The 19734-nt window shown below is 36.3% G+C and overlaps 1 protein-coding gene across 7 annotated transcripts in view; it reads right to left on the reverse strand.

The window, feature by feature from the left end:
- SLC4A7 (solute carrier family 4 member 7) overlaps nucleotides 1–19734 on the reverse strand; it is a 125020-nt gene that overhangs the window by 51429 nt on the left and 53857 nt on the right. For 5 of the 7 annotated variants that reach the window (XM_089918946.1, XM_089918945.1, XM_089918944.1 and 2 more), the window contains exons 4-6: nucleotides 6258–6396; nucleotides 5554–5714; nucleotides 3087–3275 (exon numbers count right to left, since the gene is read on the reverse strand). In XM_089918946.1, the coding sequence (XP_089775072.1) occupies nucleotides 3087–3275; nucleotides 5554–5714; nucleotides 6258–6396 (489 nt within the window). Of the gene's footprint in view, nucleotides 1–251; nucleotides 621–3086; nucleotides 3276–5553; nucleotides 5715–6257; nucleotides 6397–19734 lie in introns of all 7 variants that reach the window. The other 2 variants (XM_089918948.1, XM_089918943.1) reach the window with 2 other exon arrangements.

Here is a 19734-nt window from a genome sequence, read left to right on the forward strand (position 1 = left end):
AATCTCATTGAAAATTTTTGAAAAAAAAATTAAATTATGTGTAGTCTTATTTGGAGTCTTTTTAAAATTTTAAATTTTAAATAATTCTATTCTTCTCTGTAATATACTATAAAGAAAAAAACATGCAGAAGTCAAAATAAATCATAAGCATTATCTATGTATGCTGCTAAAGCTATGTGCTTGAAAGGCATTCCAAGTGCAAGTGATCTAGAGGCAGAAAGCACCACACATGGAGGACTTTGAATAGTTGCCTGAAGTTATGTCAACATTTTCCTCATTCTTCTGCTCCTGGCCTCGCAGTGCTTCTAAGTCTTCCTCAGGCGGATGAATTACTACTGTGGGAATATCGTCACTGGCAGGTGAAACCAGTAGCTCTGGGGCCTGAAGCTGCCTCTGCTGGGAACTTCTGGAGTTCAGGCGACTGAGCCTAGGGCTGGAAGGAGGACTGTTCTGAGGGGTAGGTACTGGGGTTGTACACTTCGAGCCTGCAGGGGTTCCAGCTCTCGAAGAAGGAAGAAGATGACTGAGAAGAAGAGATAAAGGTGATTCTCCTCTCAATGAAAGGTTTGAGGCAGACAGACCTGTTCGCAAAGAGTGGCGGGAGGCTGAAAGGCCTTCCCCTGAGATAAAACAAATAAATGAAAAGTGATGAAGTTCACTGCAGAAGACAAATGAGACACAAAATATCAATTTACACCATAAACTGCAAGGTTTAAAAAAGATGCAAAATTTCAAATTCATGCTATCAGGGTTAGTATAACAATCAGATTTTTAAATATTAGAAAATCACTGAAAAATGCCTTAAACTGTAATTAGTTCTCTGAAGATGTATCCAAAAATCAAAACAAAAAATAAAAAACAATGCTAATGATAGATGGTCGGGGACGATATTGTTAGTAATGAGAATGTCCAATAGTGTGGCTTTAAAATTAAAGAATAATATCAATGGAAAGCTGCTGCTTAAAAAAACGATAAATAGCAAATCAGAATATAACACAAAAATAATTTAAGAAATAAAACCCAAAACAAAACTTAACAGCACTGATATTTAGTGCATTTTATCTACATTGCACCGAACCGCTACATATTCTCTCATCAGAAAAGTCCACATTAATGGTATCTAATAATTCCTAACTTAAAGGTGATATCAATAACATTAAGTCAACAGGGCATCACCTACTGATAGCATTCTCAAGTAAAATTTAAAAACATAAGACATGTTATAGGAATTTTTTTTTCAAAAGAGAAACGTCAATTTTAAAAGATACATATTCTTGAGCTCATTATCTGATATTAATAAATGCCCTAAAATATGCTTACATTTCTAAGGCAGCAGATAAATTAAAACAAATACATACAATCTTTAACTTAACTAGCTAAGAATAAAGTATTTCTTACCAACAAGAGTGATGAGGAAGTTAAGTCTACAGTATTTCAAAAGGTCAGGTATAGTTATACTTCAAAAACTTGTTTATTCTAATTAAGTGTGGCTTAATGGAATAACATTGTTTTTTCAGGAAAAGCATGAGAAATATAACAACCCCACATGATCTAAGTAATCAAAGCTACATGCTCAAGAGATCCCAGAAATATTAAAAATATGAACTTTTAATCCATAAACCGCCACTATTTAGTTAAAAAATAAGCTACATGCAGAAAAAATTGTTAAATTACAACTATAATATAACAAAATAATGAAATGCCCATGCTAAAATGGCATCTAAAAGAAAACAGCCATTGTCTTATGATTAAAAGGAATCAACTGACAATTGGAGAATAATCAGGAACCACTGCATATGGGGAAGAAAGATTTAATATGGTCTCTCTCGGCAAACAAATTCACTTCACTAAAGTAGAGCATATGCAATACATGGAAAGGTGAAAAAAAAGACATGACATAGATGGCTTGCTTTCAGACTGAACTTAGGTCCATAAGAGATTTCTTTCATTCTTAAGGTTCCTTGAATATAGAAAGGCACAATTTAAAATAGATTAAAAAGAGTTTTATTGGTCAAATGCTCAGAAGAAAATGGACTTAATTATCTTACACTGAGCTGCAAACGATGACTAAGTACTGTCAACTTTAGACATGTTAAATCCTACCACCTGTGACTGCGTGCTTGTAGAACAGTTAAAAGCCATACTCTTTTCAGAGACAGAAAAGATGAGCAGAAGGATTTGTGGCCCATCCTCCACTCCTCTTCACTGTAATTCTCACAAGCCTTGGGTAATGGTAGCAACTAGAGGCAGCAGTGACCCTCAAAACCAGCTCCAATTCTTTGCAACTGGATTTTTCCAGTCACTGTCATCAGAGCTATCTTTGAGACCCAAAATAGAACCCCAGTGATAGCATGCCAGCCTTAAGACAGTGACAGAGGTAAATGGCTACAAAAACACATTCTCCCCATGTCCCACATAACCCATGCTAGACCGTGAATGAGAGGGGAGAGCAGCAGTGTGTGGGTCTGTGCCATTCTCAATGGCTTGAAAAAATCAACTGCATCATCCCTAGCATAAAACAGGAACAAGCACAAAAACCTTTCACCAATTATGTAAATAAAAAGCAGTGAAATCAGCAGACCAACCCCAAAATACTTGCTTATGCCTAGCAAGTAAAGTATACTCAGGAGAAAAAAAAAAATCTCCAGGAAAAATCTAATATTAAAGGCCCAAACACAAGACTTAAAATTTTCAAAAGATTAAATTTATAGATAATAATTTATGGCTCTTTTATCAAATATACAAGAATTCTTCAGCAGAAACAAAAAAGCAAGAAGGAGGGTAATTCAGGGTTACATACAGTGTAGTGTTTAAATATTACCAATACTTATCCCATTTTAACAGAGTAAATGCTTAATTTTTTCATCTAAGTAATTTCTACAGATAATTCTGTCACACTGTAAAGACATTTTAGAAATGAAATCTTTAAATGCACAAATTATTATTTTAAAGAGAATTTAAAAGATAAAGGCCTATGTAATTATCTAGAAAAAATATGTTTCTTTTCCTGAATGCTAATTGTAACACACTGGAATGCCATTAGTGTAGACGTGTTAGCAAAAAAGGAATGCCACAACTTATCTCACCATTCCTTTCAAGCAAGTGAGGGTCAGAATGTTTCTTGCCTATATCTGCAAAAGATCGAACAAGGGGAATCCGGCTGGTGAACCTTTTCTCATTCTGATGATGGTGCCTCTTCAGAAGGGCTTCTCTGACATTCTCTCTTATGGACTCGTCCAACTGGCCAGAGGCGATCATGTTGTCCAATACCATATCTAGGCAAAGAAAAAATACATAGATAACAATGATTTTTATTAAATAAACTAATACTTGGATGACTATAACACAGAATAAATCTTAAGTGAAATCTTACCAGAAAAATAAGACTCTTAAATAGCTCTAGAAAGTATCATTCTCTTCTAATATTGAATAATAGATGCATAAAGATAAATATGAACATTATCCAACAAAAATGAACATATTAAGAGACCCTTATTTTAATAAATACTATTATTTATTGAAAAGCTACTGTTATTCACCAATAGCCTTCCTATATAGTTGAAGGTGCTTTACTGATGATACAATAAATTCTATTAAAATGGATATTCAAATATTGGCTTCCTAAGAAGTGAAGGTATTTTCTTGTTTCACCTCATACTTTTCCCCAAAACTGTAGATGAGTATCTGTACTCATTCATTCAATCATTAACTATTTACTGAGTACCTATTATGTGTTGGGAATCCAGCAATTAACTAAGCAGATCAAGTTTCTGCTCTCACTCATCCACAGGTAGAAAAACCAGTGAGTACCTGAATAGATAAAATATGAAGTAATAAGTTTTAGAAAGATGACTATATCAGGCTGTGAGGGAGGTGTGGGAAATGGGGAGATTGATGGCAATGACATTTTATACATTACTGCAGTGCCCGGACTATTTTTTTTTTTTTTTTTTTTTTTTGCGGTACGCAGGCCTCTCACTGCCGTGGCCTCCCCCATTGCGGAGCACAGGCTCCGGACGCACAGGCTCAGCAGCCATGGCTCACGGGCCCAGCCGCTCCGCGGCATGAGGGATCCTCCTGGACCGGGGCACGAACTCGTGTCCCCTGCATCGGCAGGCAGACTCCCAACCACTGCGCCACCAGGGAAGTCCTGGACTATTTTTAATTTATAAAGTACATATAAATATTTTTTTTAAGTGGCAGTAACTTGAGATAAAACAGTCAGGCTTTCAAATCTATGATAAGGTTCCTCTGAGAGAAAATTAGATCAACCTAGCAGGTAAACTCTTAACAGCAACACCATGACTACAGGCTACCATACAAATGAACACTGGATTATACGTTTACTAAAATATTACATTGTATTATGTGATCATTAAAAGCCAAAGTAAGACATATTGAATATGTCTGAATTCAATATTCCTAATCCTACTCAGTTTTTCAGTCATTTATATAGAACAAGAAAGGACTTTGATAACTTAAAGATTTGCAGCACAAGGTCAAATCTATCAATCTGGTAATATCAACGTACTGGTATTTCTAGCCTGAGAAATTCTAATAAATTTACAGTCCTCTTGAAGATCAAATACAATAGTTTTTTGTTTTTATATTGGACAATCTATAATGGTAGTCACACTATCAAATTTATTACTATTGAACTTGATATTGGTTTTGAGCAACTTCAGTTAATGATCAAATAGCTTTATCACAGCTATCTTTTCCTTCTTTCTACCTCCACAGTATCCTTCAATTTTCTCTCCTTCGTTTCCATTGCTACTACCTACCAGACATCAGATCGTCATCACTTCTTGCTTAGACATTCCAAGAGAATAAATGACCTCCTTACTTCTAATCTCTTCTTATCCAAAGCCACCCTACCTCTTCTTGCCAGAATCCCTGACACACATCGAGATCATACTATTCTCCAACTTAAAAATCACTGAGAGCCAAAATGCCTACCAAATAAAATCCAATTTCTTAACCCAGTAATTCAAGGCTAGACACAATCCACCTCTAATTTATTTTTCTAACATATCTCAAGAAATCTGTATACTCACAGAGAACTGACTTTTCTGAGATTCATAGCTGTCTATACTTTCTAGACTTTTCTTCCTTCTCTTCCTCCTCCTTAGAATACTTTCTTTTCTCTTGCACCACCCTGCTCCCTATCGCCATGTGTTCAAATTCTATGGATAAGTTGAATAGTTAATGTACTCTCTGTATCTTCCCCAGATACCTTGGTCCAAAAAACAAAGAAACAAAAAGCTCCTTCCTCTGCATTTCCAGAGAACAGACTTCATATCTTGCTTATGGCACTAGTCACTTTCTTCTTGATAACTGTAGTTACATCTCTCTAATTTAATCTTTTAGACTCCAAACTTATCAAAGACAAAAAGGGTTATTTATATGTCTACTCCTCATACTGCCCTGCACAGAATGGAAGCTCAACATGTAACTGTCAAATCAATGGTCTAAAATTCCACTTTATTTTCCTTATTTAAGTATCTCTAACTTCAATACAATTTAACTATAAAGAAGTCACTTTGCTATCACCTGCTATTTCATCAAGAGTGCCTGCTCTCATATCCAGCATGACTGTTCCATTTAGGATGCAACTTCTCAGTTCAAAAAGACTGTGCAAAGAGAGGGTCGCCACGTAAGGCTTACTCCACCGGTCACCACCGTCTTCAACATCCTCTTCGAATTTCAGCCATCTGAAATGTATAATGTATAACAATATTTTACAAATAATGATTCCATTTGTTTAATATGATAAACATAAGCTTTTTCTTTTAAACAGAAACAAAGATCACCACTACCAAAACAAAATTTCGCTACAAACACATTTTTACAAATTAGGCTAATGGTCTATAATGTCGATAGGCACAAGTTACCTTTGTAGTTCCTCTTTCTATTCTAGCTATCACTGTAGTAAGTTTACAGAAACAAACTCTGGAATTTCATAGTTTCAGCTTCCAATCTTATTTTAAACTTTAAATATGCAAGACATTGATTTTTCAAACTTGTTTCCTCTAATTAAAGATATTAAAATCTACAGTAACATATTTCCTTTTCTTATATTATAGTATTAAGAATTATTTAAGGAAACAAATTTGAGAATAAAGATAAAATTTCCAGACAGAAGGAAATTCTCTACTCATTGTTTTAAAGTACTGGATGTCTCAATTTCAATTTTATATTCTCATTACAAAAAGAAACCAAGTAAAGGCACTTAAAAACTGAGAGAGTATCATCACCTGGCAGTTTCTTTCCATTCATACTCTTCTCCATCTCTGTAGCACAGCTCATCCATTTCTGTGAAGAGGTCATGGGGAATGTGTTCTTCATCATCATCTTCGGTACCCAGGATGAACTGGACTCTCTGGGATGGTGTGTCTTGACAAAATCAGAATTTAAAAATATACACTCAAAATTTTCCTCAATTAATACAAAGGTAAATTCAAAATTTTGAAAATGAAATGCTTTTCTTATAAATATATTTCATCAGAACAAATTTCTTTTCATTATTATTAAAATACTATAATTCTGGAAGGAAACAAGGACCAACAATCTAGAACAAAAGAATTTCACAGAAAGATCACCTCCACAGATTAAAAAGAAAAATTATATGTTAAAGTCACACTAATCTTTAACAAACTAATGTAAATCAAACAAATAACAGTAAGCAACATCCAAAACCAAGAAAACACTATGCATAAGACAGGACCTTTTCCTCACCAAAAATAGATGGAAATGTTAGATAATATAGAACATTTCAAATATTTAATTAATATGTAGTTAAGTTCAAGAGTAAAAAAAGAAATCCCCAAGTTCAAAAAAAAGGATGAGAAAACTCAAAACTAACTTTTCCTACTATCATGGAGAAGCAAAAGTCTGTCAGCTGAGGTTAGGGAGGTAGACAGGTCACTGCCGCTCATGACGTCTGAGTTTTAAACTACTTGTGTGGTACAGGATCCCCAAACAGAGAAATTAGCGTACATTCTAGTCCAGGACAATTGAAAGCCCCAGGGGTCCCAGAATAAACACTGAAGCATACAACAAGCATCAATTAAAAACAAAATCAAATTCTTCCAAATATAATAGAGGAGGTCAAACTCAAAATTTACATCTAGGTAAACAAACCTCCAGGAACTTATAGCTGCAAGAGGGATATTAAAACAGGTTAAAAAGTAAATAAGAAGGACTTCCTTGGTGGCGCAATGGTTAAGAATCCACCTGCCAACGCAAGGGACACAGGTTCAAGCCCTGGTCCTGGAAGATCCCACATGCCACGGAGCAACTGTGCCCGTGCGCCACAACTACTGAGCCTGTGCTCTAGAGCCCGCGTGCCACAACTATTGAAGCCCACGCACCTAGAGCCTGTGCTCCACAATAAGAGAAGCCACCGCAATGAGAAGCCTGTGCACCGCAACAGAGTAGCCTCCACTCGCAGCAACTAGAGAAAGCCCGCGTGCAGCAACGAAGGCCCAACACAGCCAAAAATAAATAAATAAATTTATTGGAAAAAAAGATTAGAAATAAAATTGTTAAAGGAAAAGACAGATATAAGGAGGAGGAGGTTACACAGAATGCATCAATGACAAATAAGACAAAAACACGGAAGGTTAAGAGATATAGAAAACAGAATAAAAAAGTCGCACAAGAAAAACTCCAGAAAGAGGAAAATATAAAGAACAGGGGAAGAGGCAGTATGAAAAACATATCTGAAACTTGTCCAGTAGGTACACGACATGGGTCTTCATAATGAAGGAATACTCTAAGACCAATGCAGGACAAACAAAAACACAATGTAACTGAACTTCTTAATATTTGAACCTTTCAACAATTAGGTCTTGCACATCTTTTGTGAAATTCATCCCCAAGTAATACTTCTGGTGCTATTGTGTTGTTTATTTCAGTTTCTGATTGCTCACTGCTACTATATAGAAATACAGTTGATTCTGTACACTGATTTTGTATCCTGTAACCTTGTTAAACTTACTCAGTTCTGTAGTTTTGTAGATTGCTTAGGATTTGCTACACACATATATGATTCTGTAACTGTGAATAAAAACAATTTTACTTCATTTACTTTCTGGATGCATTTCATTTCTTTCTTGCCTTATTACACTGGCTACGTGTGCCAGTACCATGTTGTATAGAAGCAGTGAGAGAAGACATCCTTGCCTTTTCCCAATTCATAGGGAGAAAACATTCAGTCTTTCACCAGCATTTCTAAATGCTCTATATCACACTGAAGAAGTTTTCTAATATTCTTAGTTTGCAAGGAGATAAAATTCTAGAATAGAATTTAGAAAATTTCTAAATAAACAGAATTTGTTAGATGTAGATAAATAGGATTTATCTAAACACATTTTAACTCCTAGCAAACAAGGGGGGTGGAATTTTGTCAAAGGCTTTTTCTGTCTTATTGATATATGGGTTTTTCTCCTTTATACTACTAATATGTTTATTTACACTGATAGATGTTTAAATTTTAAACCAACCCTGCATTTCCACTTGTTTATCGTATTAATTTCCTATTGCTGCTATTACAAATTTCCACAAACTTGCTGGCTTAAATAACACAAATTTATTCTCTTACAGTTCTGGAGACCATAAGTCCAAAATGAATTTTACACAGGGCTAAAAAATCATGGGCTGGTTCTTTCTGGAGGCTCTAGGGGAAAATCCATTTCCTTACCTTTTCTAGCTTCTGGAGGCTGCCTACATTCCTTAGGTCTGGATGCCTCCTCATTCCATCACTATAACTACTGTCTCCTCTCTGACCTTCTGACTCCTTGTGATGAAATCTGGCCCATCTGCATTAATCCAGCATAATCCCCACTTCTCAAAATCCTTTAACTTAGTCACATCTACAGATGCACTTTTGCCAAATAAGGTTAACATTCACAGGTTCCAGACAGTAGGAATATGGACACTGTGGGGGCCACTATTCAGATTACCACCATCGTGATGTATTATCCCTCTTAAGTATTGCTGGATAAGATATGCTTTTATTTTGTTAAGGATTTCTGAATCTATATTCATGAGAAATAATTAGTGTGTAGTTTTATTCTATTGTAACATCTTCATCAGGTTTTGGTATCAGGGAAATGCTAGATTCACAATATGAATGGGAAAGTGTTCCCTCATCTTCAATTTTCTAGCAGAGTCTGTGTTATTTCTTTCTTATATGTTTGATGCCATTTGGGAGTAAATTTCCATTGTGGGAATGCTTTAGACTACAAATTCAATTTCTTTTTATACATGTAGGATAATCCAAGTTACCCATTTCTGCTTAACAGTATGTATTCCTAAGAAACTTCCCCACTTAATCTGAAGTATCAATTTTGTTGGCATAAAATCATTCATAATATTCCCTCCTTATTCTTTAATATGTAGAATCTGTACTGAAAATTTCTGGTGCTGGTCATTTGTATCTTTTTTTCCCTCACCTGATCAGTCTGGCTATTTAGATTTCTCAATTTTATTGATCTTTTCAAAGAACCAGATTGCAGTCTGACTGATTTTTGCTACTATTGGTCTGATTTTTATTTTATTCATTTCTGCTTTCATTTTTATTGTTTCCTTTCTTTTGTTTATTTAGGCTTAATTTGCTCTATTTTTTCCTTCAATTTCTTAAGTTACCAGCTTAAATCATTGATTAGGTCTTTCTTGTTCTGCGTTTTTTAAATTAACTTCTTTATTTAAATTTGTTTGCACTGGGTCTTAGTTGCAACAGGTAGGCTCCTCGGTTGTGGCATGCGAACTCCCGAATTCCCACCTGCGGCATGCCTGTGAAATCCAGTTCCTGGACCAGGGATCAAACCTGGGCCCCCTTCACTGGGAGCACAGAGTATCTACCACTGTGCCGCCAGGGAAGTCCCTTCTTTTCTAGTATAAAAACTAAATGCTATACGTTTTTCTCTAAGCACTGCTTTAGGAATATCTAACAAATTCTAATATGTAGGCAGTCCTCACTTTGCACAGTACCATGCTAAATGAAACCTGTGCGTGTCAGAACTGTGTCCTCACTTTGCAAGATTTTCTCTCAATTTTCTGCCTATACCGTGTTTTCGTTTTCTTGAGTTCAACATATTTTCTAATTTCTGATGTGACTGCATCTTTAACCCATGGGTTACTGAGAAACTTTGTGCTTAATTTCCAAATATCTGGGCATTTTTCATAATATCTTTTTAGTTTAATTCTATTTGTGGTCAGAGAATACCCTTCCAGTCTTTTTAAATGTATTAAGACTTGCTTTATGGTCTAGAATATGATCTTGGTTAAATCTTCAATATGCAATTGTAAAGAATGTGTATTCTGCTGTGGTTGGGTGAAATGTTCTATGCATGTGACTATCAATCTGACTTACAGTGTTATTTAGGTCTTCTATATCTTTACCGATTTTTTGATAACTTGCTATTACTGAGAAAGGAGAGTTGCAATCTCCAGCTATACTTGTGGATTTCTCTCTTCCTCTTTTCAATTTTTTCAGTTTTTGTTTCATGGATTTTGAAGCTGTTGTTATATACATTTAGGACTGTTATGTCTTGGTTTCAGCAGTTTGATTTTTATGTAACTTTGTGCAGTTTATCTTCATGTTTCTTCTCCTTGCGTTTTGCTGAACTCCTTGGACCTGTGAGTTCAGACTTTTTATTAATTTTGGAAATTTTTCTGGCACTCCAATTATACATATGATAGACTACCTGATACTGTCCAACAAATTACTGATGCTGTTTATTGGTCTTCAGCCTTTTTTTTGTTTCATTTTTATTAGTTTCTATCACAATATCTTCAAAAGTCACTTATCTTTTTTATTCTGTAATTTCAAAGCATCTGTTAATCTTATCTAGTGTAATACTCATTTCAGATACTGCATTTTTCATCTGTATAAGTTCCATGTGGGACTTTCATATATTTTCAGCCTCTCTCTTCTTGAACATATAAAGCATATTTATTATATTGCTTTAACATGCTTGTTTCCGAACTCCATTAACTTTGTGATTTCTGGATCTGTTGTATTTTTTTTAACATCTTTATTAGAGTATAATTGCTTTAAAATGGTGTGTTAGTTTCCGCTTTATAACAAAGTGAATCAGTTATACATATACATATGTCCCCATATCTCTTCCCTCTTGTGTCTCCCTCCCTCCCACCGTCCCTATCCCACCTATCTAGGTGGTCACAAAGCACTGAGCTGATCTCCCTCTGCTATGCGGCTGCTTCCCACTAGCTATCTATTTTATGTTAGGTAGTGTATATATGTCCATGCCACTCTCTCACTTTGTCCCAGCTTCCCCTTCCCCTCCCCATATCCTCAAGTCCACTCTCTAGTAGGTCTGTGTCTTTATTCCCGTCTTGCCTGAAGGTTATTAATAATCATTTTTTTAAAGATTCCATATATATGTGTTAGCATATGGTATTTTTTTTCCTCTTTCTGACTTACTTCACTCTGTATGACAGACTCCAGGTCCATCAACCTCACTACAAATAACTCAATTTAGTTTCTTTTTATGGCTGAGTAATATTTCATTGTATATATGTGCCACACATCTTCTTTATCCATTCATTTGATGATGGACACTTAGGTTGCTTCCATGTCCTAGCTACTGTAAATAGAGCTGCAATGAACATTTTGGTACATGACTCTTTTTGAATTATGATTTTCATAGGATATATGTCCAGTAGTGAGATTGCTAGGTTGTATGGTAGTTCTACTTTTAGTTTTGTTTTTTTTTATTCAAACAAAAAGTCACAAAACTTATAATCATCCTCCTCACTTCACTCAGTCCCATATAATTAATTTTTTTCCACCTTGATCTTTTGTTAGAACTTTTATGAATTCATCAGTTTTCCATTAGAGTTCTGAAAATGCTTATTCATTCAGTTCAGCAGTATAGTCAGTTACCAGAAGCCTGTACTTTTCAGTCTTTTCCATGAATTCCTTGAAGATGAAACCCTTTTATAGGAACATTTTTGCAAAAGCATCAGAGTACACCCAGAACTCTGTAAATGACAAAAGACTTAAAAATGACCATGGTTAAAGATTTGATGAAAGTTCATAATAAGGCAATTGACAAGAAAATTTAGTTAATTCTGAAATATACATTTTAAAGTAATAACTAGAATTATGGCTTTTAACATTATACCAGAACATATAAGATTTTTAGAAATTTCATGTTATGTCTGAAACATTTATATTAACATATTTCCATAAAACTAACCCAAAGAAAGTTTAGTATTAGTTGTTTTTTGTTTGCTTGCTTTTTTATATGGCAGGTTCTTATTAGTCATTAATTTTATACACATCAGTGTATACATGTCAATCCCAATCGCCCAATTCAGCATACCACCATCCCCACTCCACCGTGGTATTCCCCGCTTGGTGTCCGTATGTTTGTTCTCTACATCAGTGTCTCAACTTCTGCCCTACAAACTGGTTCATCTGTACCATTTTTCTAGGTTCCACATACGTGCGTTAATATACGACATTTGTTTTTCTCTTTCTGACTTACTTCACTCTGTATGACAGCCTCTAGATTAATCCACGTCTAAACAAATGACAATTTCGTTCCTTTTTATGGCTGAGTAATATTCCATTGTATATATGTACCACAATTTATCCATTCGTCTGTCGATGGGCATTTAGGTTGCTTCCATGATCTGGGTATTGTAAATAGTGCTGCAATGAACATTGGGGTGCATGTGTCTTTTTGAATTATGGTTTTCTCTGGGTATATGCCCAGTAGTGAGATTGCTGCATCATATGGTAATTCTATTTTTAGTTTTTTAAGGAACCTCCATAGTGGCTGTATCAATTTACACTCCCACCAGTGCAAGAGGATTCCCTTTTCTCCATACCCTCTCCAGCATTTGTTGTTTGTAGATTTTCTGATGATGCCCATTCTAACTGGTGTGAGGTAATACCTCATTGTAGTTTTGATTTGCATTTCTCTAATAATTAGTGATGTAGAGCAGCTTTCCATGTGCTTCTTGGCCATCTGTATGTCTTCCTTGGAGAAATATCTTTTTAGGTCTTCTGCCCACTTTTTGATTGCGTTGTTTCTTTAATAGAGCTGCATGAGCTGTTTATATATTTTGGAGATGAATCCTTTGTCCGTTGATTCGTTTGCAAATATTTTCTCCCGTTCTGAGGGTTGTTTCTTCATCTTGTTTATGGTTTCCTTTGCTGTGCAAAAGCTGTGAAGTTTCATGAGGTCCCATTTGTTTATTTTTGTTTTAATTTCCATTACTGTAGGAGGTGGATCAAAAAAGATCTTACTGTGATTTATGTCAAAGAGTGTTCTTCCTATGTTCTGCTCTAAGAGTTTTATAGTGTCCGGTCTTACATTTAGGTCTCAAATCCATTTTGAGTTTATTTTTATTGTTAGGGAGGGTTCTAATTTCATTCTTTTATATGTAGCTGTCCAGTTTTCCCAGCACCACTTATTGAAGAAACTGTCTTTTCTCCATTGTATATCTCTCCCTCCTTTGTCATAGATTACTTGACCATAGGTGCGTGGGTTTATCTCTGGGCTCTCCATCTTGTTCCATTGATCTACGTTTCGTTTTTGTGCCAGTACCATATTGTCTTGATGACTGTAGCTTTGTAGTATAGTCTGAGGTCAGGGAGTCTGATTCCTCCAGCTCTGTTTTTTTCCTTCAAGGTTGCTTTGGCTATTAAGGGACTTTTGTGTCTCCATACAAATTTTAAGAATTTTAGTTCTACTTCTATAAAAAATGCCATTGGTAATTTGATAGGGATTGCATTGAATCTGTAGATTGCTTTGGGTAGTATAGTCATTTTCACAATATTGATTATTCCAATCCAGGAACATGGTAATGTCTCTCCAACTGTTTGTATCGTCTTTAATTTCTTTCATCAGTGTCATAGTTTTCTGCATACAGGTCTTTTGTCTCCCTAGCTGGTTTAATGCTTGGTGCTTTATTCTTTTTGTTGCAATGGTAAATGGAAGTGTTTCCATAATTTCTCTTTCAGATTTTTCATCATTAGTGTATAGGAATGCAAGAGATTCTGTGCATTAATTTTGGACCCTGAAACTTTACCAAATTCATTGATTACAGTAGTTTTCTGGAGGCGTTTTTAGGATTCTCTATGTATAGTATCATGTCATCTGAAAACAGTGACAGTTTTACTTCTTCCTTTCCATTTTGTATTTCTTTTTCTTCTCTGATTGCCGTGGGTAGGACTTCCAAAACTATGTTGAATAATAGTGGTGAGAGTGGACATCCTTGTCTCGTTCCTGATCTTAGAGGAAATGCTTTCAGTTTTTCACCATTGAGAAGGATGTTGGCTGTGGCTTTGTCGTATATGGCCTTTGTATGTTGAGGCAGGTTCCCTCTATGCCCACCTTCTGGAGAGTTTTTATCATAAATGTGTGCTGAATTTTGTCAAAAGCTTTTTCCGCATCTGCTGAAATGATCATATGGTTTTTATTCTTCAATTTGTTAATATGGTGTATCACACTGACTGATTTGCGTATATTGAAGAATCCTTGCATCACTGGGATAAATCCCACTTGATCATGTTGTATGATCCATTTAATGTGTTGTTGAATTCTGTTTGCTAGTATTTTGTTGAGGATTTTGCATCTATACTCATCAGTAATATTGGTCTGTAATTTTCTTTTTTAGGGGTACCTTTGTCTGGTTTTGGTATCAGGGTGATGGTGGTCTCATAGAATGAGTTTGGGAGCGTTCCTTCCTCTGCAATTTTGTGGAAGAGTTTGACAAGGACGGGTGTTAGCTCTTCTCTCAATGTTTGATAGAATTCACCTGTGAAGCCATCTGGTCCAGGACTTTCTTGGAAGATTTTTAATCACAGTTTCAATTTCATTACTTGTGATTGGTCTGTTCATATTTTCTGTTTCTTCCTGGCTCAGTCTTGGAAGGTTATACCTTTCTGAGAATTTGTCAATTTCTTCCAGGTTGTCCATTTTTTTGGCACAGAGTTGCTAGTAGTAGTCTCTTAGGATGCTCTGTATTTCTGTGGTGTCTGTTGTAACTTCTCCTTTACATTTCTAATTTTATTGATGAGTCCTCTCTCTCTTTTTTTTTGAGTCTGGCTAAAGGTTTATCAATTTTATCTTCTCAAAGAACCAGGCTTTAGTTTTATTGATCTTTGTTATTGCTTTCTTTGTTTCTAGTTCATTTATTTCTGCTCTGCTCTTTGTGATTTCTTTCCTTCTACTAACTTTGGGTTTTGTTTGTCCTTCTTTCTCTAGTTCCTTTAGGTGTAAGGTTAGATTGTTTACTTGAGATTTTTCTTGTTTCTTGAGGTAACATTGTATTCCTATAAACTTCTCTCTTAGAACTGCTTTCGCTGCATCCCATAGGTTTTGGATCGTCGTGTTTCCATTGTCATTTGTCTCTAGGTATTTTTTGATTTCCTCTTTATTTCTTCAGTGCTCTCTTGGTTGTTTAGAAACGTATTGTTTAGCCTCCATGTGTTTGTGTTTTTTACGTTTTTTTCCCTGTAATTCGTTTCTAATGTCATAGCGTTGTGGTCGGAAAAGATGCTTGATATGATTTCAATTTTCTTAAATTTACTGAGGACTGATTTGTGAACCAAGATGTGATCTATCCTGGAGAACGTTCTGTGTGCACTTGAGAAGAAAGTGTAATCTGCTGCTTTGGGATGGAATGTCCTATAAATATCAATTAAATCTATCTGGTCTATTGTGTCATTTAAAGCTTCTGCTTCCTTATCTATTTTCATTTTGGATGATCTGTCCATTGGTGTTAAGTAAGGTGTTAAAGTCCCCCACTATTATTGTGTTACTGTCAAGTTCCTCTTTTATAGCTGTTAGCAGTTGCCTTATGTATTGAGGTGCTCCTATGTTGGGTGCATATATATTTATAATCGTTATATCTTCTTCTTGGATTGATCCCTTGATCATTATGTAGTGTCCTTCCTTGTCTCTTGTAACATTCTTTATTTTAAAGCCTATTTTATCTGATATGAGTATTGCTACTCCAGCTTTCTTCTGATTTCCATTTGCATGGAATATCTTTTTTCATCCCCTCACTTTCATTCTGAATGTGTCCCTAGGTCTGAAGTGGGTCACTTGTAGACAGCATATATGTGGGTCTTTTCCTTTGTATCCATTCAGCAAGCCTGTGTCTTTTGGTTGGAGCATTTAATCCATTCACGTTTAAGGTAATTATCGATATGTATGTTCCTGTGACCATTTTCTTAATTGTTTTGGGTTTGTTTTTGTAGGTCCTTTTCCTCTCTTGTGTTTCCACTTAGAGAAGTTCCTTTAGCATTTGTTGTAGAGCTGGTTTGGTGGTGCTGAATTCTCTTAACGGTTTGCTTGTCTGTAAAGCTTTTGATTTCTCTATCGAAACTGAATGAGATCCTTGCCGGGTAGAGTAATCTTGGTTGTAGGTTCTTCTGTTTCATCACTTTAAGTATATAATGCCACTCCCTTCTGGCTTGTAGAGTTTCTGCTGAGAAATAATCTGTTAACCTTATGGGAGTTCCCTTGTATGTTATTTTTCGTTTTTCCCTTGCTGCTTTCAATAACTTTTCTTTGTCTTTAATTTTTGCCAATATGATTATTATGTGTCTCGGCATGTTTCTCCTTGGGTTTATCCTGTATGGGACTCGCTGCGCTTCCTGGACTTGGGTGGCTCTTTCCTTTCCCATGTTAGGGAAGTTTTCAACTATAATCTCTTCAAATATTTTCTCTGGTCCTTTCTCTCTCTCTTCTCCTTCTGGGACCCCTATAATGCAAATGTTGTTTTATTTAATGTTGCCCCAGAGGTCTCTTAGGCTGTCTTCACTTCTTTTCATTCTTTTTTCTTTACTCTCTTCCACAGCAGTGAATTCCAGCATTTTGTCTTCCAGGTCACTTATCCGTTCTTCTACCTCAGTTATTCTGCTATTGATTCCTTCTAGTGTAGTCTTCACTTCAGTTATTTTATTGTTCATCTCTGTTTTTTCTTTAATTCTTCTAGGTCTTTGTTAAACATTTCTTGCATCTTTTCAATTTTTGCCTCCATTCTTTTCTGAGGTCCTGGATCATCTTCACTATCATTATTCTGAATTCTTTCTCTGGAAGGTTGGCTATCTCCATTTCATTTAGTTGTTTTTCTGGGGTTTTATCTTGTTCCTTCATCTGGTACATAGCCCTCTGCCTTTTTGTCTTGTCTATCTTTCTGTGAATGTGGTTTTTGTTCTACAGGCTGCAGGATTGTAGTTCTTGCTTCTGCTGTCTGCCCTCTGGTGGATGAGGCTAAACGATTGATGGGAGGGACTGGTGGTGGGTAGAGCTGACTGTTGCTCTGGTGGGCGGAGCTCAGTAAAACTTTAATCCACTTGACTGTTGATGGGTGGGGCTGGGTTCACCACCTGTTCATTGTTTGGCCTGAGGCAACCCAACACTGGAGCCTACTTGGGCTCTTTGGTGGGGCTAATGACAGACTCTGGGAGGGCTCATGCCAAGGAGTACTTCCCAGAACTTCTACTGTCAGTGTCCTTGTCCCCACGGTGAGCCACAGCCCCCCTTCCCTGCCTCTGCAGGAGATCCTCAATCGCCAGCAAGTAGGTCTGGTTCACTCTCCCCTGGGGTCACTGCTCCTTCCCCTGGGTCCCGATGCACACAGTACTTTGTGTGTGCCCTCCAAGAGTGCAGTCTCTGTTTCCCCCAGTCCTGTCAAAGTCCTGCAGTCAATTTCCACTAAGCTTCAAATTCTGATTCTCTAGGAATTCCTCCTCCTGTTGCCAGACCCATAGGTTGGGAAGCCTGACATGAGGCTCAGAACCTTCACTCCAGTGCGTGGACTTCTGTGGTATAAGTGTTCTCCACTCTGAGTCACCCACCCACCAGTTATGGGACTTGATTTTACTGTGATTGCACCCATCCTACCGTCTCATTGTGGCTTCTCCTTTGTCTTTGGATATGGGTGTCTTTTTTGGTGAGTTCCAGTGTCTTCCTGTCAATGATTGTCCAGCAACCAGTTGTGATTCTGGTGTTCTCCCAAGAAGGAGTGAGAGCACGTCCTTCTACTCTGCCACCTTGGTTCCTCCCCTACTTTTAGATTTTAAGGAACCTCCATAATGTTTTCCATACTAGCTGTATCAATTTACATTCCCACCAACAGCGCAAGAGGGTTCCCTTTTCTCCACACTCTCTCCAGCACTCTGTAGATTTCTTGATGATGGCCATTCTGACCAGTGTGAGATATCCCACTGTAGTTTTGATTTGCATTTTCTAATTATTAATGATGTTGAGCATTCTTTCATATGTTGGTTGGCAATCTGTATATCTTCTTTGGAGAAATGTCTATTTAGGTCTTCTGCCCATTTTTGGATTGGGTTGTTTGCTTTTTTGATATTGAGTTGCATAAGCTGCTGGTAAATTTTGAAGATTAATCCTTTGCAAGTTGCTTCATTCGCAAATATTTTCTCCCATTCAGAGGGTTGTCTTTTAGTCTTGTTTATGGTTTCCTTTGCTGTGCAAAAGCTTTCAAATTTCATTAGGTCCCATTTGTTTATTTTTCTTTTTATTTCCATTTCTCTAGGAGGTGGGTCAAAACGGATCTTGCTGTGATTTATGTCATAGAGTGTTCTGCCTATGTTTTCCTCTAAGAGTTTTTTGGTGTCTGGCATTACATTTAGGTCTTTACACCATTTTGAGTTTACCTTTGTGTATGGTGTTAGGGAGTGTTCTAATTTCATTCTTTTACATGTAGCTGTCCAGTTTTCCCAGCACCACTTATTGAAGAGGCTGTCTTTCTCCATTGTATATTCTGGCCTCCTTTATCAAAGATAAGGTGAGCATATGTGCGCTGGTTTATCTCTGGACTTTCTATCTTGTAACATGGATCTATATTTCTGTTTTTGTGCCAGTACCATACTGTCTTGATTACTGTAGCTTTGTAGTATAGTCTGAAGTCAGGGAGCCTGATTCCTCCAACTCCGTTTTTCGTTCTCAATTTTGCGTTTCCATACAAATTGTGAAATTTTTTGTTCTAGTTCTGTGAAAAATACCAGTGGTAGTTTGATAGGGATTGCACTGAATCTGTAGATTGCTTTGGGTAGTATACTCATTTTGACAATGTTGATTCTTCCAATCCAAGAACATGGTATATCTATCTATTTGTATCATATTTAATTTCTTTCATCGGTGTCTTAAATTTTCTGCATACAGGTCTTTTGTCTCCTTAGGTAGGTTTATTCCTAGATATTTTATTCTTTTTGTTGCAATGGTAAATGGGAGTGTTTTCTTAATTTCAATTTCAGATTTTTCATCATTAGTGTATAGGAATGCAAGAGTTTTGTGTGCATTAATTTTGCATCCTTCTAATTTACAAAATTCATTGATTAGATCTACTAGTTTTCTGGTAGCATCTTTAGGATTCTCTAGGTATATGTCATCTGCAAACAGTGACAACTGTACTTCTTCTTTTATGATTTGTATTCCTTTTATATCTTTTTCTTCTCTGGTTGCTGTGGCTAAAACTTCTAAGACTATGTTCAATAATAGTGGTGAGAGTGGGCAACCTTGTCTTGTTCCTGTTCTTAGTGGACATGGCTTCAGTTTTTCACCATTGAGGACGATGTTGACTATGGGTTTGTCATATATGGCCTTTATTATGTTGAGGAAAGTTCCCTCTATGCCTACTTTCTGCAGGGTTTTTATCATAAATGGGTGCTGAATTTTGTCGAAAGCTTTCTCTGCATCTATTGAGATGATCATA

The sequence above is a fragment of the Delphinapterus leucas genome, chromosome 10 (assembly GCF_059928025.1).
Source record: "Delphinapterus leucas isolate spDelLeu-1000000601 "Yukka" chromosome 10, BTC_Dleu_Yukka2, whole genome shotgun sequence".
NCBI lineage: Eukaryota > Metazoa > Chordata > Mammalia > Artiodactyla > Monodontidae > Delphinapterus > Delphinapterus leucas.